This window comes from Callithrix jacchus, chromosome X (genome assembly GCF_049354715.1).
Source record: "Callithrix jacchus isolate 240 chromosome X, calJac240_pri, whole genome shotgun sequence".
In the NCBI taxonomy this organism is placed as follows: Eukaryota; Metazoa; Chordata; class Mammalia; order Primates; family Cebidae; genus Callithrix; species Callithrix jacchus.
Window position 1 is genome coordinate 33,525,935 of NC_133524.1, and position 25,282 is coordinate 33,551,216.

A 25,282-nucleotide genomic window follows, 5' to 3' on the forward strand; every position below is an offset into this window, starting at 1 on the left:
CATTAATAGTATTTTTTGAAATTTTCATTTTCTAGATGCAAATGACACATGTCTTAATTTCAGCCTGTATTTGGTAGTCCCAATAGCTTTTCTTGTGCTTTATGGAAATACATTATAAAATGTATAAAAATATATTATAAAAACACAACTATATGCTAGGCACTAACTAGTAAAGGCATAAATGGATAGATTTTTTAAAACCTAGAGGTTTTAAAACTTACAAATCACCAAGAGCTGTGAGCTCTCTAGGAAAACAGGCTCTCAGGCCCAGTTCTCTATAATTCATAGTTATTGGAATATATGCAATCCTCAATTTAAAAATAATACAACTAATGAAAGGAGGTAATGTATTATAATGAATATCTATATTAGAAAAAAACTACCAGTGATGTTCAATTAACATGTCTTACATGTAAAATATAATTAAATGATTTAAGCAGGCAATAAAACCTCTATAATTTGATTTAAGGGAGAGATAACAAGTAGGAATATGAGAAACTTACTCTTAATGCACGTTTTTACTTTTAAATGCATGCCATTTAGAAACTAAAATTGCACTGATGAAAACGATTTATTTGCTTATTCAAAATGATGGCTCAGGAGAAGCACTCCTATAATCCCAGCACTTTGGGAGGCTGAGGTGGCTGGATCACCTGAAGTCAGGAGTTCAAGGCCTGCCTTGGCCAACCTGGTAAAACCCCGTCTCTACTAAAAATACAAAAATTAGCCAGGTATGGTGGCAAGCACATTTTAATCCCCACCCTCCACACATCCTCCACCTGCCACTCAGGAGGCTGAGGCAGGAGAATCACCTGAACCTGGGGGACAGAGGTTGCAGCGAGCTGAGATTACGCCACTTCATTCTAGCCTGGGTGAAAGAGCAAACCTGTCACAAAAAACAAATAGATATAAAATGGTGGCTCAGAAATTATAGCAAAATAGTTCTAACAGATTATGTACTTTTGGTTTTAGCTTAACAATTGTTTATATTGCAACTAGATGCATCTAAAATGCTGTCATCCACTTAAATATGTAGCTTTTAAAAATCAACTTGTTTCAGTTTTTGTTTCATACTCTATTAAGAGAGTTATTGAGTATAAAATGTTTAAGTCTGGCTTTTATTCAAACTATCACAGAAAGGTGAATCAGTGGAATTTATAGAAATAATGCCGCAATATAAAAAGGTTCTGATTAGAATCACTGAGAGAACTTTTCAAAATGATGTCCTAGCCCCACACCCAAAGAATTCAATCAGAATTTTGGGGAATGGAGCCCAGGTGTTGATACTTTAAAATACTATCCACCCAGGTAATTCTAATGAACATCCAGGTTTGAGAACGATTGTGCCTTTTTATTATTCTTTTTCAGGACACAGCTACAATTTTTAATTTAGCCCTTGGGTCCTCACAAGTGGCAAATATTTGGAAAGCTGTGTCCAGGCTTCATGACATGTCAGAGTTAACTTGAGCCAGATGCACAGAGATAACATGGAGACAAGGGATCATGATGCACAAAAACGTCTTATTTATAAATGGCTTACACAAGTACTAAAAGATCTATTATGTACCCCCAAAACTAAAAGTAAAAAAGATTTGCTAAATAGTAATTTTTATCTTGTAGCATTTGGGACTTTTATATATAAATTTATTTTTAAATACCAAATAATTATCATGTGTCAGAAAAAAAGAGATATTATTGTAATTAATCCTATTGATGCAGCAACTGATATTATCCCTAATTTACGGGTGGGGAAACAAAGGCTTTCCTGGGTCAAAAGGTAAGCAAGGGAATCCAGGTAGTCTGGCTCCTGGACCTACTTTACAATCATGCTCTATTGCCTGTACTAATATTAACTTTGTAGAGATTAACTTTATATCTCTTATAAAGTCATTTGTGATACTGATTATAAATATTAAAAAATAGAAAACAGGTCATTTGGTGGAATTTTATACAGAGGTTGTCATTAATAATTTTATTTATTTTCACCAAAGCGAAAATTACCTTTGTTACTCTTGAGACAGTTGTTCTTAGCATGATGTTTACTTTAATGATAGAAACCACAATACCCTATTTTTAATTTTTTATTTTTCATTTTTGTGGGTACCTAGTATGTGTATGTATTTGTGGGATACATGAGATATATTCATACAAGCATACGAGGCATAATATGACATTAGGGTTAATGGCATATCCATCACCTCAGCCATTTATCATTTCTTTTTGTGACAAACATTCCAATTACACTTTTTGTTATTTTGAAATGTACAACAAATTCTGCTTGGCAGTTAAACCAAGTTAAACCATTTGATCCTGTTAAACCATCAAATACTAGACCACAACTAACTATATTTTTATACCCATGTATGATCCCTACTCCTCCCAACCCACTAGCATTCCCATCCTCTGGTAACCATCATTCTAGCCTCTATCTCTGTGATTTTCAGTTGTTTCAAGTTGTTTTAGCTCCCACAAGTAAGTGAGAATATACAAAGTTTGTTTTTCAGTGCCTGACTTATTTTAATTAACATAATGTCCTCCAATTCCATCCACATTGTTGTAAATGACTGGATCTCATCCTTTCATAGTCAAGCTTAAGACCTGTCATTTTTGTTTATCTTTTCAGAAAGTCATCTTTTTGTTTTGTTGATCTCTTGAATCATTTTGTGGTACTTTATTTCAGTTCTGTTCCTTATTGTAATATTAATTTTCTGATATTAATTTTGGGTTTGGTTTGCTCTTTTCTAGTTTTTAAGACGTATCATTCGGCTATTTATTTGAAAGTTCTGCTTTTTTGATGTAGGCATTAATAGTTATAAACTTTCCTCATAGTACCACTTTCATTGCTTTCCACAGGTTTTGGTTACATTGTGTTTCCATTTTCATTTGTTTAAAGAAATTACATAATTTCTTCTTTGACCCATTGGTCTTTCAAGAGCATATTGTTTAATTTACATGTGTTTGTATGTTTTCCAAAATTCTTCTACTGATCTCTTGATATATTCAATTGTGATCCAAAAAGCTAATTTATGTTATTTTGATTTTTTTTTAAATTTTCTAAGACTTGTTTTGTGGGCTAACATATGGCTTGTCCTTGTCTCTCAGTTTATCCATGAACTGAGAAGAATGTGTACTCTGCAGCTGTTAGATAAAATGTTCTATAAATATCTATTAGTTCAATTTGGTCTATAGTGTACAATAAATCTGATGTTTCTTTGTTGATTTTATTTCTGGGTGATCAGGCCAATGCTGAAAATGGGATGTTGAGATCTCCAGCTATTATTGTTTTGGGGTCTATCTCTCTAATGCTAATAATATTTCCCTTATATGTCTGGGTGCTCCAATGTTGCATACATATTTTTTTACAACTATTATGTCCTTTTGCTGAATTGACCTCTTTATCATTCTACAATGACCTTCTTTGTCTCTTCTTATAGTTTTTGTCTTGAAACTTAATTTTGTCTTATAAAAGAATAGCTAATCCTGTTCTTTTTTTGTTCCATTGGCATGGAATATTTTTTCATCCCTTTATTTTCAGTCTATATTTATCTTTATAGGTGAAGTATGTTTCCTGTAAGTAACAGATCATTGGGGTCTTGTTTTTTATCCATTCCGTCACTCAACATATTTAGATTAGTTCAGTCAATTTACATTCCATGTTATTATTGGTAAGTAAGGACTTAACACTTGCTATTTTGCTATTTCTTTTCTGTTTTTTTTTATGACCTTCTCCTCATTCTCTTTTCTTCCTGTCTTATTATTAGTGAAAGTAATTTTCTCTGGTCATAATGTTATAGGTTCTTGCTTAATAACTTTTGCGTTCCTGAGTGCATTATTTGATTTGTGGTTACCATGAGGATCGTAAAGAATAACTTATAATCCAGTCTTTGAAACTCATGACAACTTAACACTGGTTGCAGAAACAAACAAGCAAAGAGAAAACAAAGCAAAAAAAAAGTGCTACACTTTAACTTCATTCCCCCAACTTTTTGTTTCTATCTTATTATATCTATGTCTGAAAAAGTTGTAGTAGTTATTATTTTTGATAGGTTCGTCTTTTAGTCTTTTTACTCAAGAATAACAAAACTTACTACCAGGGAGGTATTAACAAATAGTACTATAATAAAACTATTACCAGTGAATTTTGTTACTTCAGATATTTACTTATTGCTCATTAACATCCCTTTCTTTAAGATTGAAAAGCTCCCTTTACTATTTGTTATAGAAAAGGTTTGATGTTAATGAAATCCGTCTGCTTTTCTTTTTCTGGGAAAGACTATTTCTCCTTCAGTTCTGAGGAGCATTTTCATGGATATACTATTCTAGAATAAAAGGTTTTTCCTTTAGCACTTTAAATATGTCATGCCACTCTCCTGGCCTGGAAGTTTTCCACTGAAAATTGTGCTGCTGGACATTTTGGAGCTCTTTCTATGCAATTTGGTTATTTTTTGCAATTACTGCTTTTAAGATCTTTTCTTTATCCTTGACCTTTGGAAGATTGATTTTTGAGTGCCTTAAGGTAGTCTTACTTAGATTAAATCTCCTTGGTGTTTTATAATCTTCTTGTGCTTGAATATTAATCTCTGTCTCTAGTTTAGGGAAGTTCTGTAATATCACCCTATTCAATAAACTTTTTAAAACTTCTGTCTCCTCTGACTGTATTTTTAAATAGTTTGTCTTCAAGCTCACTAATTCTCTCTTCTGCTTGATCAATTCAGTTACACCTCTCTGGCATTCTTCAGTATGTCAATTAAATCCTTCAGCTCCAGAATTTCTGTCAATTATTTTTATTTCAATCTGTTTGTTATAGTTATGTGTAGGATTCTGAATTCTTTCCCCTCTCTGTATTATCTTGGATTTTACTGAGCATCCTCAAATCAGCCATTTTGAATTCTCTGTCTGAAAGGTCACATATCTGTCTCTCCAGGATTGGTCAGTGGTGCTTTATTTAGTTCAGTTGGTGAGGTCATGTTTTCTTGGATGGTCTTGACACTTTTGGATGTTCATCAACATCTGAGCATTGAAGACTCTGACATTTATTGTAGTCTTTGCAGTATGGTCTTTTTGTACCCATACTTCTCAAGAGGGCTTTCCAGGTATTTGAAGGTTCTTGGGTGTCATGATTTGTCATTGCAGCGATATCTGCATTAGGGTGCACTCCAAGCCCAGTAATGCTGTGACTCTTGCGGACTCTTAAAGGTACTGCCTTGGTGATCTTTGGGAAAATTTAGGAAAATCATTCTATTACCTGGTGGATAATTAGACAATCTTGTTCTCTTTCCTTACTTTCCTCTAAACAGTCTCTGTGTGTGTGTGTGTGTGTGTGTGTGTGTGTGTGTGTGTGTGTTGAGCTGCTTGGAGCTGAAGACTGGGTGACACAAGCACCCCTGTAGCTACCACAACTAGGACTGTGTTGGGTCACTCTTGAAGCCAGCACAACACTGGGTCTTAATCAAGGCCCACATTGACCACTGCCTGGTTATCACCTATGTACACTCAAGACCCAAGGACGCTACAATTGCTAGGTGGCACATCCAATGAAGCTTGTGGTTTTCCCTTCAGGGCAGTAATTTTTCCCTGGTCCAAGGTGGGTTTGCAAGATACTTTATGTGAGCCAGGGCCTGGGATTGTGTATTAGGCCATTCTCACAATGCTATAAAGAAATATCTGATACTGGGTAATTTATGAAGAAAAGAGGTTTAATTGGCTCACAGTTCTGTAGGTTGTCCCTAAGACATAATGATGGCATCTGCTCTGCTTCTGGGTAGGCCTCAGGAAATGTACAATCATGGCCAAATATGAAGGAAGAGCAATCATGTCACATGGCCAGGACAGAGGCAAGAGGGAGGGTGCCACACACTTTTAACTAACCAGTTCTCATAAGAATTCACCCACTATCATGAAAACAGCACCAAGAGGATGGTGCTAAACCATTCATGAAAAATTCACCCCCATGATCCAATCAGCTCCCATGCAGGCCCCACCTCCAACATTGAAGATTGTAATTCAACATGAGATTTGGACAAGAACTTAAATCCAAAACATACTATACCATCTTGGCCCTTCCCAAATCTCACGTCCTTCTCACATTTAAGCATATAGTTATGTCTTTAAAACAGTCCCCAAGGTCTTTACTTATTTCAGAATTAAAAGCCCAAAGTCTCATTTGAGACAAGGTAAGTTTATTCTGCCTATGAGCTTGTAAAATCAAAACCAAATTAGTTACTTCCAAGACACAATGGGATTATAGGCATTAGGTAAACATTCCCATTCCAAACGGGTGAAATTCATCAAAAGAAAGGTCCCATGCAAGTTTGAAATGCAGCAGGGTAGTCATTAGAGATATAAAATAAAGCTACAAAATAATCTCCTTTGACTCCACGTCCCACATGCAGGGTAAACTGGCGGGAATGGTGGGCTCCCAAGGCCTTGGGCAGCTCCACCTCTGTGGTTTGTAGGGTTCAGCTTCCAAAACTGCTCTTTATGGGCTGGTGCTGAGTGTGTTGCTTTTCCAGGTACAAGGTTCAAGCTGCCAGTGGATCTATAATTCCAGGGTCTGAAGGACAGCAGTTCTCTTCTTACAGCTCTGTTAGGTAGTGCCTCAATGGGGACTACATGTGGGGGATCAAAGCTCACATTTTCTCTCTGCATTGCTCTAGAGGAGGTTCTCTGTGGAGGTTCTTCCCCTGTAGGAGGCTTCTGCCTAGAAACCCAGGCTTTTCCATACTTCCTCTGAAATCTAGATGGAGGCTCCCAAGCCTCAACTCTTACTCTCTGTGCACCTGCAGGCTTATCACCATGTGGAAGCTGCTGAGGCTTATGGCTTGTACCCTCTGGAGCTGCAGCCCAAACTGTACCTTGGCCCCTCTGAACCACAGCTGGAACTAGAGTGGCCAGGATGCTAGAGTGGCCAGGATGCAGGGAGCAATGTATGAGGTTCAATAGTGCAGCAGGGTCCCTGTGCCTGTCCCAGGAAAGCATTCTGTCCTCTTAGACCTTAGGACCTATAATTGCAGGGCTGCATTTTAGATATCTGAAATGCCTTCCAGGCCCTTTTCCCATTGTCTTGGCTATCAGCACTTGCTTTTGTTTCTTCTTCTTTTTTTTTTTAAGAGACGGGGTCTCACTATGTTGCCCAGGCTGGAGTGCAGTGGCTATTCACAGGGGCGATCCCACTACTGATCAGCACAGGAGTTTAGACCTGCTCCATTTCCAACCTGGGCCGGTTCACCCCTCCTTAGGCAACCTGGTGGTCCCCTGCTCCCGGGAGGGCACCATATTGACGCCAAACTTAGTGCGGACACTCGATCGGCATAGCACACTACAGCCCAGAACTCCTGGACTCAAGAGATCCTCCAGCCTCAGCCTCCCGAGTAGCTGGGACTACAGACTTGTGCCACCACACCCAGCTTGCCTTCTTTTTAGTTATTCAAATTTCTCTAGCAAGTAGTTGCTCAGCAGCCTTCTTGAGTTCTGAAAATGAGCTTTTATTTTCTACCACATATCCATGCTGCAAATTTTCAAAACCTTTATGGTGTGCTTTCCTTTGAAATATATATTCCATCTTATCCTGCATCAGAGTATAGGTTGTCAGAAGTGGCCACACAACCTCTTGAACACTTTGCTGCTTAGAAATTTATTCCATCAGACACACCAGGTCATCACTCTCAAGTTCAAACTTTTAAAGATCTCTAGGGCATGAACACAACTCTTTGCTAAGGGTTAACAAATGTGTCATTCACTCCACTTACCAATAAGTTCATTCTTTCCATCTGAGACCTCATCAGCTTAAACTTTACTATCATAGCAGTATCTGCTCTTTGGTAACAACCATTTAAACAGTCTTTAAGACATTTCAAACTTTCCCTCATCTGTCTTCTAAGCCCTCCAAACTCATTCAACTTCTGTGTGTTACACAATTTCAAAGCAGCTTCCACATTTTCAGGTATCTTGACGGCAGTGCCCAACTTCTGGATAACAATTTTCTGTATTAGGCCATTCTCTCATTGCTATAAAGAAATACTGGAGACTTAGAATTGATAAAGAAAACAGGTTTGATTGGCTCACAGTTCTGCAGGCTGTACAGGAAGTATGATGCTGCCATCTGCTCAGCTTCTGGGGAGACCTCAGGAAACTTACAATTATGGCAGATGGTGGAGGAGGAGTACATCACACGGCCAGAGCAGGAGCAAGAGTGAAAGGGAGGGTGCCACACTTTTAAACAATCAGATCTTATAAGAATTTACTCACTATTGTAAGGACAGTACCATTTATGAAAAATCTGACCCCCAATACAATCAGCTCCCACTAGGCCCTACCTCAAACATTACAGATTACAATTCAACATGAGATTTGAGTAGGCACACACATCCAAGCTCTATAAAGTCAAGAACCTAAGAAATCTACCTGGTGCTCCATTCTACTGGCACTCCATCGAAAAGATAAAGTATTTCCCACTCTTCTCTCCCCTTTCCACAAAACAGGTGCCTCTCCTCATGGCTACCACTACTACTGAACCACAGTGAGTACTGTCTGATTATTGCCAATGTTCACTCAAGGGCCAATGCCACTTCATTCAACATGTGGTGAATGCTGTCAGTCTTGAGTCTCTCCTTCAGGGGAGTAAGGAAATAGAATCCAGCAGCCAAAGCCTGGAATCAGGGACCCTAGGAGCCCACTTGATGCTTTGCCCCACTGTGGTCAAACTGGAACCTAAGCTGCCAGCCAAGGTCCTCTTTCCTCTCCTTTCCTTAAGCAGAAGGATACTTTCCCTGTAGCCACCACATTTGGGAATGTACTGGGCCATACCGGAAATCATCATCACTCTGAGTCTCAGCCAATACCCACAACAAATACCAGATTGTTACAGCTGCTGATTATTCAGGGCCCTAAGTCTCTTTGGTCAGTATGTCATAAATTCTGCCAGAACTGAGTCCTTTTCTTCTGGCCCAGGGTGTGTTTAGAAATGTCACCTGTGAGCTAGGGTCTAGAATGGAGACCTCAAAACTCTTCTTCCCAGTGCCCTATCCTACTGTGTCTGAGCTGGCATCCAAGTAGCAAGACAAAGCTCCTTTTACTGTCTCCTCTCTTCTCAGTGTAAGGAAGGAGTCTCTCCTGGAGCTGTGAGCTGTGCTGCCTGGGGTTGGGGGAAGGGTAGCACAAGTAATCTCTTAGCTGCCCCAGCCACTGCCTCACTAGGTTGTATGTACCCCAAGTCCACTGACTCTGAGCCCAGCGTAGCACAAGGCCTTCCAAGGAATCGCAGACCTTGTGGCCTAGACTGTCTTTCAACTTTATTTAGAACCACAGAGCAAGGCTTGCTGCAACTCAGGTTCCAACCAGTGGGATGGATGATTCTTCTCTGTCTAGGGTTCATCTGAATGCTCCCTCTGTGGGAGTTGGCTGATTTCTGTTCTTTGTTAGTTTCCACTGTGACAGGGCAACACTGATTTTCAATGCAAATGCCTACAATCACTGCAATCCCCCTTCCCCAAGCACATAGACTCTCTATGCCATGTAGCTGCTGCCATGGATAGGGGAGAGTTGGTATTGGCGATAGAATACTGTTTTCACTACCCTCTTCTGTGCCTCTTTCAGGGATACAAACGAAAAATCAGGTACTGCAATCATGCACCTAATTTTTCATTCTTATGAAGGTGCTTTTCTTGTGTGGACAGTTGTTCAATTTGGCGTTCCTGCAACAGGGATGATCACTGGAGGTTTCTATTTGGCAATTTTTCTCTACCTCCTCCACAATAACCTTTGAGACTTATTTTCCCTCAAATAGATGGCAACCATATAAAATAAATGACTAGATATTTTAAATATGTATGGTATATCATTAAATATAGGAATCAGAAACCATGATATATTATCGTCCAAGAAATGGCAAACTTGCTTTAATATAGAAAAGCCAAATTCATTTAAAAGAAAAGCTTTAGTAATGCATGTACAAACATATGTACATAATTTTGTTGTTGTTGTTGCATGGCTATAGTGAATGGTCCATAGGAAGCTTTTTCAACTCTTAAGATTTATACTGTTTATCAAAGTTCAATGAGCGTCCTGTGAAATATAAGCTTGAACACCAGAATAGAAATAGAACCAATTACCCACTCAAATGTGTAAGACTTTAGCTGTCACTGTTTTCTCTATCTCATCACCTTTACCGCAAGTATGTCTATCACTACTGTCCTCTAGTTCCCATGCTGAATTTCTGAATGTGAACCCTCAGCTTCTGTGAAGATGTTGAAATGCTACTGGCCTAGTTTACCTACTTGCCTCAGTAACTAGATCTGCTTTCCTCCAAATTCTGGTATCCCTTACTAGACTCAGCTGCAAAGCCTGACACTTAATAGTGGCATTATGTGTATCAATCTCAGGCACTAATATAGTAGTTTCCTTTGGAGAATGAAGTGAGGCAAGGGTCTGACATAATTATATTGTTTTTTTTTCTTTCCCATAAAACTAATGTGTTCATTCTCCTCTTTACAGCACTTCTTTCCCACCACCCAGTAGGCTGACATCTTGCATTAAGAAAGAAGCCAAGGAGAGCATGACATGTATATTTTTCAAAAGTTCCCACTATTGCAATAGTTATTATATTGTACCCTGCAACCTGGTTTGGAGGCCAAACTTAAAATCACAACCTCACAGTAAATATTTTAGAAAGAACCTAGTATAAAGTTGCCTGCCCAATAGCTAGAAATAAAGTTAAATGTTCATGTTCTTGACAAAATGAAAAATGCACTAACATTTATTTTCCTACTTAATGGAAATAGTATTGTTTTTATAGTGAATTCTGTGAGAGAATCAAAAATGTGTCATTGTTTTTAAAACCTGATCTATTTTTGTCCTCCATTCATATAGTTCAACAGTTTAATTATTAATATTTTTCAACTATCCAAGGCAAGATTAAAGTTAAAATGCAACCAAATTTATTTTGATTTTGAAAAGAATAAATTCAGATTAGTAACAATCACACAAAGAAGCTGTGTGGCTGTATGCAAAGGATTCTTATGGCAAATATATTACAGCAACCCTTAAATCAATCTTCCTGATTAAATCCTTTTAAAAAAATTAAGAAACTTGCAGATGCCATCAGAAGCCTAGGACAAATATTAATATATAATTCTTGGAGGACTGTTGAAATGACCTCTGGCAAGAATAGGTAATGTTGACACTCTGAGATTATATTCATTTATATGACAATAGCAGCCCATTCTCAACTTCAATAATTGTGCCACTACATAGCATCTGACACAGTGTCTGGCACATATTAGACACTCAAAAAATATTTCTTAAATATATAAGCAGTATAATTTAATTATGAATAAGAAGACATAGTACAAAAATGCAAACACATTCTCAATCAGAAATATCAAAATTAAAGTTAAAATGTCAACTTCTACTAAATTTGCTCTCTGAAATAGTCTATTAATTTAATATCAAATTTTTTAGTAATAAATCAGACTGTAATCATTTCCACTTCTGTCACATTTGATACACTCTTTCTCTAATATGCTTAGCTCACTCCTGCCTAAGGATCTTTCCAATTGCTTGTTCCCTTTGCCTCCACTATTTGCATGACTTGTTCCCTCCCTTCATTTGGGCCTCTTAAATATTACCTCATCAGAATGGCCTTCCCTGATATACAGTAGCACACATAACGTTTCACTCTCTAAATCTATCATCTGCCTTCTTTTCCTTTTTACCATTTAACACCATCTGACACAACATACATATTTTGATTGTCTGTCTCCTTCCACTAGAATGAAAGCTCAGTAAGAGAGGAAGTGAGTCTGACATACTCTCAGCATCTAAAATAGTGCTGGGGACATAGTATATAATAATTGTTAGGTAGATGAATGAAGGAATAAACTTAATTTTCAAATTAGTATTTGTATTAATCCAGAGTCACGCTGCTAATAAAAACATCCTTGAGACTGGATAATTTATAAAGGGAAGGGATTTAATAGACTCACAGCTCAGCATGGCTTGGGAGGCCTCAGGCAAATTACAATCATGTAGGAAAGGGAAGCAATCATGTCCTTCTTCACATAACAGCAGGAAAGAGGGCCCAGCAAAAGGGGAAAAAGCTCTTATAAAACTATCAGATCTTATGAGAACTCACTATCATGAGAAAAGCATGAGTGTAACCACCCCCATGATTAAATTACCTCCCACAGGGTCCATCCCATGACACATGAGGATTACGGGAACTACAATTCAAGATGAGATTTGGGTGGGGACACAGCCAAATCTTATCATTCTACCATGACCCCACCCAAATCTCATGGTCTCATATTTCATCACACTCATGCCCTTCCAACAGTCTCACAAAGTCTTAACTCATTCCAGCATTAACTCAAAGTCTAAGTCCAATGTCTCATATGAGACAAGGCAAGTCCTTTCCACCTAAGAGCCTGTAAAATCAAAAGCAAGTTAGTTATTTCCTAGATAGAATGCGAGTACAAGCATCTGGTAAATACATCCAATCCAAATGGGAGAAACTGGCCAAAACAAAGGGGCTACAGGCCCCATGCAAGTCTAAAATCCAGCAGGGCAGTCATTAAAGCTTAAAATTCCAAAATGATCTTTGACTCCATATTACAATGATGCAAGAGGTGGACTCCCACTCCCATGGTCTTGGGCAGCTCTGCCTCTGTGGCTTTGCAGGGTACAGCCCCCATCCATGCTGCTTTCACATGCTGGCATTCCATGTCTGCTGCTTTTCCAGGCACACGGTACAAGCTTTTGGCAGATCTACCATTCTGGGGTCTGGAGGACCATGGCCCTCTTCTCACAGCTCCACTAAGCAGTGCACCAGTGGAGAATCTGTGTGAGGTATAGGTGATAGAATACTGCCTTTACTGATCTCTTCTGTGCCTCTTTCAGTGATATGAACCCAAAATCAGGTACTATGATCATGCATCTGATTTTTCAAGCTTATGAAGGTGCTTCTTTTGTGTGGACAGTTGTTCAATTTGATGTTCCTGCAATGGAGATGATCACTGGATCATTTTCCTTCCACACTGCTCTAGCAGAGGTTCTCCATGAGGACTCCATCCCTGTAGCAAAGTTGTGCCTTGGCATCCAGGCATTTCCATACAATGTCTGAATTCTAGACAGAGGTTCCAAAGCTCAGTTTATGACTTCTGTGTACCCACAGGCCCAACAGCACATGAAAGCCACCAAAGCTTGGGGCTTGCACCCTCTGAATCACTGAGCTGAATTTTACATTGGCCCCTTTTAGCCAGGGCTGGAGATGAAGCAGCTAGGATGCAGGGCACCATGTCCTGAGGCTGCACAGAGTAGGGGGCCCCTGGGCCCATTCCACAAAGTCATTTTTTTTTCTTCTAGAACTCCAGGCCTCTGGTAGAAGGGGCTGCTGTAAAGGTCTCTGACATGCCCTAGAGACATTTTCACCATTGCCTTGGTGATTAACATTCAGCTTCTTATTTCTTATGCAAATTTCTGCAGCAGGCTTGAATTTCTCACCAGAAAATGGATTTTTCTATCACATTGTTAGGCCGCAAATTTTCGAACCTTTTATGCTCTGCTTCCTCTTGAATGCTTCGCCACTTAGAAATTTCTTCTGCCAGATACCATAAATAATCTCTCTCAAGTTCAAAGTTCCTCAGATCTCTAGGGCTGGGGCCAAATGCTGCCAGTCTCTTTGTTAAAGATTATCAAGAATCACCTTTATTCCACTTCCCAACAATTTCCTCATCTCCATTTAAGACCACCTCAGCCTGGACATCATTGTTCATATCATTATCAGCATTTTGGTCAAAGCCATTCAACAAGTCTCTAGGAAGTTTCAAACTTTCCCACATCTTCCTATCTTCCTCTGAGCCTTCCAAACTGTTCCCACCTCTGCCTATTTACCCAGTTCCAAAGTCACTTCCACATTTTCAGGTATCTTTATAGCAGAACCTCACTCTCTATGGTACAAATTTACTGTATTAGTCTGTTCTCATGCTGCTAATAAAGATATAACCGAGACTCAGTATTTTATATGGAAAAGAGGTTTAACTGACTCACAGTTCAGCATGGCTGAGGAGGCCTCAGGAAACTTACAATCATGATGGAAGGGGAAGTAAACATGTCCTTCTTCACATGGCAGCAGGAAGAAGGGCCGAGCAAAAGGAGAAAAGTCCCTTATGAAACCATCAGATCTCATGAGAACTCACTATCATGAGAACAGCATGAGGGTAATCACCCCATGATTCAATTGCATCCTACCAGGTCCTTCCCACGACATATGAGGATTATGGGAAGTACAATTCAAGATGAGCCCAACCATATCAGCATTATTTATCTTTGTGAAAAAGCATTGTTTTTGGAGATACTATTCTCTCATTTCTGTGAATTCCAGAAATTTAGCATTCCTGTATGTAATTTAAACTATGAGTCATATGTATTATATTATTAGTACAAGAAATGTCCACATTTAGCTGCATTATCCCGCATTATTTTTATTTACAGAAAAAGTATCATGACCGTATCCATTTGCAACTGAACCAAATGTCAGGTTATCCTATATAAATAACTCCTGCCTCTTATTAGTCCAGTAACAAATTGTCAATACTCGTCAACATTCATATTTTGTCTCTGTTACATATTATTGCACCAGAATCTTGCTATTTCTTAATCATCCATGGGGGATAATATCAACATATGAAGACTGAATGAAATATCATCAGCACCATTTTTAGAGCTTCTAAGATAGTAATTAAAATATTTGGCCCACTTTACTTGATAGAAACAAAGGAACAGAATATCTGATTAGAGGTTTACAAAGAAATTTAGATTTCTACTCTGTCACAGTTACAGTTATATCAGTGCTTCTCAAACTTAAACTGATCATGAATCACCTGGGATATTGCTAAATTGCACAATTCTGATTCTGTATGTCGGAGAAAGAGCTTAGATTCTGCATTTTTAACAAGTTCTCAGGTGATGCTGATGCCTCTGGTCCTGTACCACCTTGAATTGCAAGTTATTATTGCTTTAACATTATTGGAAGTAAAAAAAAAGATCAATGAATTTACTAAACTGTGAAATAAAATCACAATTAGGAGTTTGAGATTGTGTATCTTCAAAGTATTTACTAAAATGAATTCAATTCAAAGATTGGAACTACCTAGAAAATTTAACTGTTCATCCATACATTCATATATTCACATGTGCAATATGCTATTCACTGCACTTGGGAGAAAATAACCCACTCACTTCTTTAGCACCTCCTTTTCTCTATCCACTCTCACATATACTATCTTATTTGAAGATTCAAAAAGACATTTGGGGAAATAAAAGAGATGAGCCGTATTTGTTAGGTGTATTTTTCTCTCCAAAGCACTGATGGTGATTCACAATTATTTTCCATGTTATGGCTTGTGTTTCTACCCAGATACTATTGATACCTCTTCTCCTGAGGATATAAACCAGAACACAACTGCACTTGGCCTCCTTACTGACTTGCTTTCCTTTTTTTCCTTTACCATCACAAAGATTTTAGTTTCTGCCCGCATGTCCTAACCACAATTATCAGAGAAGCTGATAGAACTTGCTGTGCTTAACTTTGAGCCCTTGTAAAAATGTCAGTAAATATTTTTTGCTCTCTGCATGTTGCATTTTTCAATCAAATTAATTAGTTTATTCATAGAGAAGAAAATATTCTGTTGTCCCTATGCCAGTTGCCTTCCTGTACTTCCACAGTTGGAAGTTTTATGTTTATCTTCCCTCTCCCTTACCTCCTACCATCCCACATGTATTCCACAACATTTAAAAAAATCATTTGGCTTACTCTTCTTAAGGGGTTCTAACCAAATCATGTCAACATTTTCTCTCACATTAATTATTTTACTTTAAATATGAAAGCAGTGGCACTTAGTTTTGATTTAAATCTTATAAACATTGGTAAAGTTTTGTAATTAACCAATATCGGCATAGTCGTGCCAAACTCTTTCATGGCTGGAGATGTGTTAACCAACTTCTTTATTGTATTAGCTTTCACCTCATTATAAATTTATGTCCATTAAAGCACCAGAATTGGAAAGAAAATACATTAGCAAGGAAAGAATCAAATGAGAATGGGGTTATAAAGCAGAAAGAAAAGAAGAAGTAGTATCTGTGTGGTTATTTTTTTCTGATATTCCTTTGTAAGCATATTTTTAAATGTTGCAATTGTGAAAAAACAACTGCAAATTTATTTCTAATCATCCTGCTCATGCCCCTTATCCCCATATAAAGGAGCCACAACTATACCCTTTGGAACAAAAATGAGCAAGGCAGTTAGAAAAGGCTGGAGAAAAAAAGTAAAAAGCATATGTAAGGGCTAGGTTTGGTAGCTCATTTCTGTAACCCCAGTACTTTGGGAGGTCAAGGTGGGAGGATCACTTGACACAAGGATCTTGAGACCAGCCTGGGAAATATCACAAGACCTCATCTCTACAAAATTTTTTAAAATTAGAAAAAATTATATGTATATATTATTTTACATATAATATTATATATAAAAAGTGATATGGTATGGTAAAAATAATTAACTGACAGCCCATCATATTTATCACAATAATCTTTCTTTATATTTTATAATAATTGTGCATTCACAAACTAATTTTTTATACCCTTTCTCACCTAGTATCTTTTAGAGGTATGTTAGCCTCATGGAACTACTGCTGTTTCATTAATCTATAAAGTAGAGATCATAAGCAACGTGTATATTGCCCCAGTTCACATAAGTAAGTGTTTGGGAAAGCAAGACCTTATCCCTTAGGCAAACTGGAGTGGATTTTATGTAAGGCAGAAATCTGGGCATGCTATTCACTCTCTATTTTTAATATTTCTTGCTTTGTATAATTGTTGATGGTTTATGGAATAAATAGTATTTCCTAGATGCGACTTGTATAAAGGTAGTAACTGTAGGCACAAAGCAGGGATGTCTATTTCCAAAGGAAAAAGCATATGGACTGTCAAAAGGGGAATAAAAGAACTAAAACTAAACAGAGAAGTGGTTTTTAAATTAACTAACTGGCTGAGATAGTAGATTATACTTTTATCACAACTACCGCCTGGTCTAAGACATTAGCATCTCTTAACTGGCCAACTTCACTGGCCTAATAACTGTTCTTTCTTCCTCCACTGGCCTCACTGATACATTTTCCTAAACTATCTATCCCCTAAATAAAATCGGATGACTTTCTCTTGCACTTGGTCGAGAATTCAAAGCCCTGACCGACACTACTATATGTAATCAGTCTGCTACCTATATTTCAACCCCATCTCAGACCTCAGCCATCTAACTTACCACCCTGCAACTCTCCAGTCTCCATACTCTCTTGATTCCTCCAGCAAGACAAACTGTTCCCATTTTAGGGCCTTTGCATTAGCTCGCCCTATTCCCTGAACTACACTTCCCTGTGATCTGCAAATAGTGGTACTTTCTTGTCATTCAAATCTCAAACTATGGTTTTTGCCATTACCTTCAATGGAAAAAAACATGATTACTTTTGCAGCAATCTAGTAGTAAATATGCTGGTTGATGGTACTTACACTTGCTAAGTGTCAGTGTTCATAGATTGTAGTCAAAAGCTTATCTGTATTAACAAGAAGTTTTTAATTTTATTATATAAACTTAGGAATTGTAGCATAGCTTTGGATGTACTTAACATGCCTAGACAAATGTTAATTACCATTCTCTAATCTCTAAACCAAGGCTTAGACCAGAAATAATGGATTCCAACTGGATCTATCCAAACCCTGTCTTAGGTAGAGAGACAAAAGAAGTATGGACTAACCCATTTTTGTTTTCTAGTAATCTTCTACTCCAAAGTAATTATGTATTTAGAAAAAACAGGTAATGCTCCAACTTGAAGCTAATCATTGATAGGACCATGACAATGGAAACTGAGCAGGTTATCAATTATTTGAGGCATTGAATAAAATCTACATTAGCTTTTTTAAAATACTGACAATATCCTCTTGTCTTAATCAGCTTTTTGTTTCCTCCCATAAAATCTGTTAAAAATCAGGTCCAGCAAAATTTGCATAATGGCTTATCTCATTAGAATTTAATAGTTTTATGCATGAACATACAAAGTTAGTGAAAGTGGCAAGGAAGACTCACTGTTATTTCTAAACTCTCATATTATTTCTGAATTTGTTTTGCTGAACTAAGACTCTGTATATTCGTTTTTAAGAAATTTTTCCAGAAAAGACCATGTGATACAAGTGACTGCAGGTATGCATCTCACTGTAAAACCTCTAGGTTTTTGTAAAAGCTATGCCAGCTAGAAGGCTGTCCTTGTCTTCTTGATAATTATTCTAAAAGCTGTAACATGTAACAAAGCTCCTGCATATTCCCTAAGGACATATTAATTTTTTATGTCAATCTCAGCTAAGTAGTAATAATGCCATTTTAGCATTTCCATCCTCTAGTGGGATGGGGGTGAGGAAATTACACACACACATGTCTATGTGTCTGTCATCCTTCACTTAATGGCAGATATCCCTTGAAAGGGAGATTTCTTTTGAGTGAACATCTTTTTAAATGTTAGAATCATACACAAAAGACAATTTTTTTATATTTCAGATAAGGAATGAAAAAGTCACAATTTTAATTCCAGGAAGAATTCATATTTTCTTGCAACTCAATTTCACACTGCAATTAATTAACTGATTAGTATGAATAATTAATGCCCTGTTGTTACTCCTATTGAAAATGGGGAGGGTAGGAACAAGGGAGCAACTGGCCTCCAGGAGAGGATGGAAAAATAGAGTGCACATAGGAGAAGACAGTGGGGCTCTTACGGCAAGGGCAGGAAAAGAGGAGGTTGGATTTTCAAAACTTTCTAATTTTGTTTGAGGTTGCTTTGGTTAAGTTCCACAGATCGCCTGTGGAACTTAGTTCTAACCTGAAGAATGTCGGCATATGACCCCAAGTAGGCAACTTATATCTTAATATTGATAATAGATGGAGTAAATTAGTGAACCTGGTAAACACTGGGAGGTAGGCAGACTCAATAGTTATAATATGATTATTGTACCTCTCACCTCTAGGAGTAGTTACAGTCATCACCATGATCACAGCAGGGAAATAACATCAATATGCATAGATTAGTATCTCCTGGCTTAAAATACATACACAGTTATGAACCTTCTATCTGATATGTGCCTTATTTATTCTTTCAAAATACCTGAGCTTAAAAATATATTTTTCTCCTCCCTATTGTCACACTATAAGTTAGTACTGGAATAGCAATTCTTCTAGCATACCTAATGAGTTTCTTTGGTCCTATGTTAAAGCTTTTAATCTTCATAAATAATAGCTAAGTAAACTTAAGGCATTTGGACAATTTCTTTAGCTTAATGCATTCAAATCCACAGTTGACGCTTCATTTCTTTCCATTTAAAAATAAATCTATCTTGTCTTGATAGGCTCTACATGAATACACATGCCTAACAATATAAATCAAAGCAACCTATCCAGAATGACAAGATCTGCTGGTTAACTTTATAAGAAATATATCATTTTTCATAAAAGTCTCCAAAACTATTTTTTTAATTAAGTCAATATATATTCTTAAGAAAATTCACAGGCATACTGTATTTGAATAAGAATTTCCTAAAATGTTTAATTTTTTTCAAGAGGATTTCCATGTATAGATGAGTAACTCTTTAATATTTTCAAGGGCTTTTTCTTCAGAAGAGAAGTTTCCTGTCAACTGTAGCTAATAGGTGATTTTATGTACATAATCTCCTGTGCATGCTTCTGTTCCTTTTATACTAACATTTTAATTTTTCAGGAAAACCTAGAAAATATTAACTAGGACAGAATTTTGGCAACTCATAAAACAGTTCTATAGATAACAGTGCATCTATCTAACATCTGCTTTTCAGTTATAGAAGTGAAAACTGAAAGGTTATTGACATGAAAATCCAACCATAGTTTCCCTTGAAAGAAAGCTGTGTGCCTTGGGAACAAACTGAGAATTGTAACTTAACCATCAAACCACATAAAAATAATAACAAGATTCTTAAACGTCTTAGTTTTCTTAATTAAAAGCAAATAAGGACTTACTTGCTTTGTTTTTCCATGCTAGCTACCCTGAGGCATTCCCATCTTGAATTTAGGAGATTCATCTGCTCTTGTACTTCAGTTTCTTCATCTTCTGATAATTTCCCTGTTCCAATAAGCTGACTTCCCAATCGTAGAATATTACCAACCCGGCCCTGATGGGCTGTCAAATCCATCATATACCCCTAACAAAGAAGGAAGATAACAATTGTAATAAGAACTTTAGGTAAATCAGTGTGGTGTTGAGATTTATTTGTTTGCATTTTTAAACTTGTAGCCCATTTAGATTTCTATTCCCAGTAAAAGGATTTTAGTTTATATCTGCAGAATCCCAATACCACTTTTTGGGGTAAAAAATAGTATTTAATATATAATATTTACCATATTTCAGTTATAATGCCTTTACCATATATATATATTTAAAGTTCTAGGGTACATGTGCAGAATGTGCAGGTTTGCTACATAGGTATACATGTGCCATGGTGGTTTGCTGTACCCATCAACCCATCATCTACATTAGGTATTTCTCCTAATGCTACCCCTCCCCTAACCCCCGACCCCCTGACAGGCCCCAGTGTGTGATGTTCCCCTCCCTGTGTCCATGTGTTCTCATTGGTCAACTCCCCAACTTATGAGTGAGAACAAGCCATGTTTCGTTTTCTGTTCTTGTGTTAGTTTGCTGAAAATGATGGTTTCCAAAAGATGGTTAACTATGCCTGAGCAAGGCAAAGCAAGAGGAAACTCTGGTGCAGGTCCATAATGGTCCTGATGTTCACATCGTCTGATCTGGGTATAGGGGTAAAAACTCATCAAACCATTCAGTAGCTGGTTCCATCCGAAGTTTCCCTCAGGATAGCTAGCAGTCTTGCAAACCACCCCACGCAGTTTTATCCAGTAAAGCAAATGATTAGAGATCTTGGAGCTGAAACCAATACCACTTTTAATATGAATTAAGGAAAATTATCATAAGTCACCTTCTTCAGAGCAGACCCTGAGATAAGGATTTCGGTGCAAGTGATCTATTAAGGAAGAGCTCCCAGGAAGGTCTGCATGAGAGCTGAAGAAGGAAAAAGGATAGGGAAGGGAAGGAAGACAAACAACTGTGTCATCTCAATAAAAAGTCTCCCACTGAGAGTAGTTAAACCCAATACCATACACATACTCAGGAGTGTAAGCAATGCCTCAGCATTGCCTTGACACAAGAGAAAGAAGCTGGACTTTTATATTCCTGTATGAGTCACTGGCAAATCAGATTGAAATGCCTGCCATGGTTGCCAAATCTGACTGTTGGAATCCCAAGCACATAATAACTGCATTTCCAAAATACAAGGGTCTAAGAGAGTAATTGAGGAAAATGGATGATTTGGCATTATAACAAGTCATATGTTTTGTTTTGTAAATTAATGTTTTAGTTTACCTCATGAGTATGAAATTGTTCTTTCACCACTTCCACATCATTAGAAATCTCTCCTTGTGCTTGCAATGTGTCCTCGGCAGAAAGAAGCCACGATAGTACTTCTTCTAAAGCTGTTTGGTAATGGTCCAGGTTGACTTCACTCTCCATCAATGAACTGCCAAATGACTTGTCTTCAGGAGCTTCCAAATGCTGCACAATAAAATAAATTGTGTGTTACACAATTAATGTCTTTGCAGACTGTTCTAGTACATTAAATGATAAATCAAATGAAATACTTAAAATGCTAGAAATGTCCACTTGCATTATCAGATAAATGAACAGCAGATATGTACAATAGTGAGCTTTCATTTTAACTTCCTCACACATACATAAATTTTCAAACAGCAATCAAAATCCACACCAAATAAATATTGTATTAAAGCTCTTCTAGATTACTGGAAAGAGTAAATTAGTATACCACCTCTTCTTGTTGCTTTTTAAATGTTATAAATTTTGATCCAGTGTAAATTTTCTCAATTCTTATTTACAATAACTTACATATACATTATTGGAATTATACTTATATACCTTTGCAATGGCATTAAAGGAAACATCTCGGCCAGGTGCGGTGGCTCAAGCCTGTAATCCCAGGACTTTGGGAGCCTGAGGTGGGTGGATCACAAGGTCAAGAGATTGAGACCATCCTGGTCAACATGGTGAAACCCCGTCTCTACTAAAAATACAAAAAATTAGCTGGGCATAGTGGGACGTGCCTGTAATCCCAGCTACTAAGGAGGCTGAAGCCGGAGAATTGCCTGAACCCAGGAGGCGGAGATGGTGGTGAGCCAAGATTGCACCCTTGCACTCTAGCCGGGGTAACAAGAGTGAAACTCCGTCTCAAAAAAAAAAAGGAAAACATCTCTTCCTGAGAGGCCCTAGGGAATCAAATATTTCCAAATGTTCACACATTGTGTGAATTCGCAAAGGTTCAAAGTTATCAGTAAGAAAACAAGAAGGGAGAGGGAAGGAAGGCAAAATTTAGAAAGAAAAAATATCTCACCTACTCATCTTAAATTTCTAACAGCATGATGACTTCTATGAGTTAGCCTTTATTTTTCAGAGGTCATGATTTAAATAGTAAGACATTATCATAGGAGAAATATGAAGTATGCTGTCCCTAATTTAATTAGGAAGATATTAAATGAGAATCCAAATGGTGGTCTTGGAATTTCTGCCTGGACCCTAAAGATAAGAACAAAGTGTACAAAGCATCCAGAATTCTAAAGAGAAGATCCAGGGTACCTCGTAAAAGATTACTAAGAAGTGATCACAAAATTGGTCTCACAACCCTTAATCCACTATCCAGCTTAAAGGTGTATAAGGGGAAGCAAGGAGATTAATTAGAAAAATCTGTTGATAAAGGCTTCCCCTGGAGAGGCTAGAGTTCTCTGCATGGCAGTAACTTCTCCTCATCTGAAGCCAAGTAATAGAGACAGGGTAGTTCACATGACCTCTAAACCCGACCATTTGTTTACAGAGATTTACATGCTATGGGACCCATATTGTCAAGTGATAGGAGAGACCTCTTGGGATAACCTACACGTCTGCTGCCTTAACCTAAAGGCATTTATCAAGGGCAAAAACTTGAGTAAATTAATAAGTTTGCATGAGGTTTTCTTTGGGACAACTGTATTCCTTGTAGGTTGCTGGGCTTCAAAAATCCTGAGGATCACACTCGAGAGTTTGCTGAGGTAAAGGACAATGGCATACCATTTATGGAGTTGAGCAGAACAAATATTGGAGAAGTATTTGAAGAGGAATCTTCTGCATTCCCCAAATATTTCAAGCAAGCACTGGGCTCTAACAAACAGGGTTTTGTAAAGGAAACAAGCAGTGTAGAACAACAGAAGCTGTTTGGGGGATTTCATAATCTCGCCTAGAGAAAACTCAACCTTTGGTGGCTTTTACCTGATGTGTCTGCACTGCATTTCCAGTCCTTTTCAGTTCTGGGACTTAACCCACTAAGCTACCAGCACCAACTTACTTGGGCTCTTCTGATAATGCTCCAACTTTGAAATTTTTATATTTTAAATTTCCTCAACTGTTAAATCCTTCAAGATGACAAGGTGTAGTGGCAGTTATTGCTATGATATTTTCATCAAATGATGCACTGTTTTTTCCAGTTTATATAGAAGGAGCAAACAGAGATCATCCTCATACGTCAAAATCACCCAACTTTATCATCTCAAACAGCATAAGTGCCCTGAAAGGACTATTTGCATGGGACCCCTGGCTAAGAGCAAGGCAATTTCTGAAGGTCTTAGGAGTTAGAACAAGTCCCATGATGTATCTTTTCTATCTCTAAATACTATTAATAATAAATATCAAAGTCAGCATTAAGGGGGAAAATAACATAATGGTGGCCTGAAAGATGTGCGCAGGTGGAATGAGCTTGATGTTTGTGCAACCCCAGCAGTAGCACAGGGCCCTGAGTGCAGAAGAAACACATGCCTCTTTTATCTGCTGATACCATCCTGAAATTCTTAATAATTTTATTTTTAATTTGTGTTTTATGAGTGAAGTACAATGGGCAATGAAGTCTGTGCCTGAGCAAAGGAGAAAGGGTAATATGTGTATCTGATCTATTTGCATATAGCATTTTTAATGCCCTACAAGCACAGAAGTCTGGTGAGCTCACAATATGTGTGAGTTTAGCAAGATTCAAAGAGAATATGGGGTAAGCGTGCTAAGTCTATGATTCAGTAAACAAGGTCACTAGCAGCCCAGGGAGATAGTGCTTTCTATTCCAACCAGACCTTGCTTCAAATGCAGAAAGAGGCAATTATTTCAATAAAATACAAATGACCAATACACCGTATCATATCTTTCATATTCCTGTTACATTCCTGTATTAACCAACCACTTACACTGAAATTGATGACACAGAAAGGGAATCCTCTGATTTTGGCAGTTACTTAGCCCTGCATAAGCCTTAGTTTCTATTTATTGTAAAATGGGAACCATAATACTTCCGTAATAAGATCGTGGTAAGAATTAAAGAGTGTATAATGCACTTGACAGAATGTCTGACCTTGTGTAAGAACTAAATAAAGTATGTTACGGCTGTAATTATTATTAAATTCCTGTATATATAAGAACTGTTTTGAAACATAACTTGCCCCAAGGTTACCTTCTTAAGTCATGGTTTCGATTTCAGGAGACAGTTAATTATTGTAGAAAATTCTCCCCCCAAAATGTGTAAAAGCAAACGTTAATTATTTAACTATTTTTGAAATATGAACCTCAACCTAGCTCATATTTAAGAGTTCTTAAAAATCATTAACAATCTTGAGTCCAAATAATATTCTCCAAAGGAACCACTGTAAACAGCACTAGTACTCAAGTAACACAATATTTTACCATTTTGAAATGTGAATCAAAATACTGAACACCTTATGATTTACTGATATTTACAAAGGATTAAATTTTTGATGGAAATATTAAAAAGCATATTCTTATACTCAAGGACATGATGTCTAGTACTCATAAATTCTGTATCTAAATATTTTCTCTGACGATGTGCATAAACAAAAACATTTCAAAGACAGCCTTCTTAAAGCTAAGTTCAAATTTGAATAAGCTATGCAAAATGATGTATTTATATCCATAAATTCAACTATACACATATATTTAAATACATAGAATTATAATTAAAAATTTAATTTGAGATCTGAGTAATTATGTATTTGTCTAGATAGACCACTGTTTTTCAAATTGTAACTCATAATGCATTCATGGTTCATAAA

General features: G+C 37.3%; 1 protein-coding gene across 17 annotated transcripts in view; it reads right to left on the reverse strand.

The window, feature by feature from the left end:
• DMD (dystrophin) overlaps positions 1 to 25,282 on the reverse strand; it is a 2,312,475-nt gene that overhangs the window by 1,568,719 nt on the left and 718,474 nt on the right. For all 17 annotated transcript variants that reach the window (XM_054251383.2, XM_035288503.3, XM_054251382.2 and 14 more), the window contains 2 exons: positions 21,498 to 21,686; positions 20,084 to 20,265 (listed from right to left, as the gene is read on the reverse strand). In XM_054251383.2, coding sequence (XP_054107358.2) covers positions 20,084 to 20,265; positions 21,498 to 21,686 — 371 coding nt within the window. The remainder of the gene's footprint in view (positions 1 to 20,083; positions 20,266 to 21,497; positions 21,687 to 25,282) is intronic.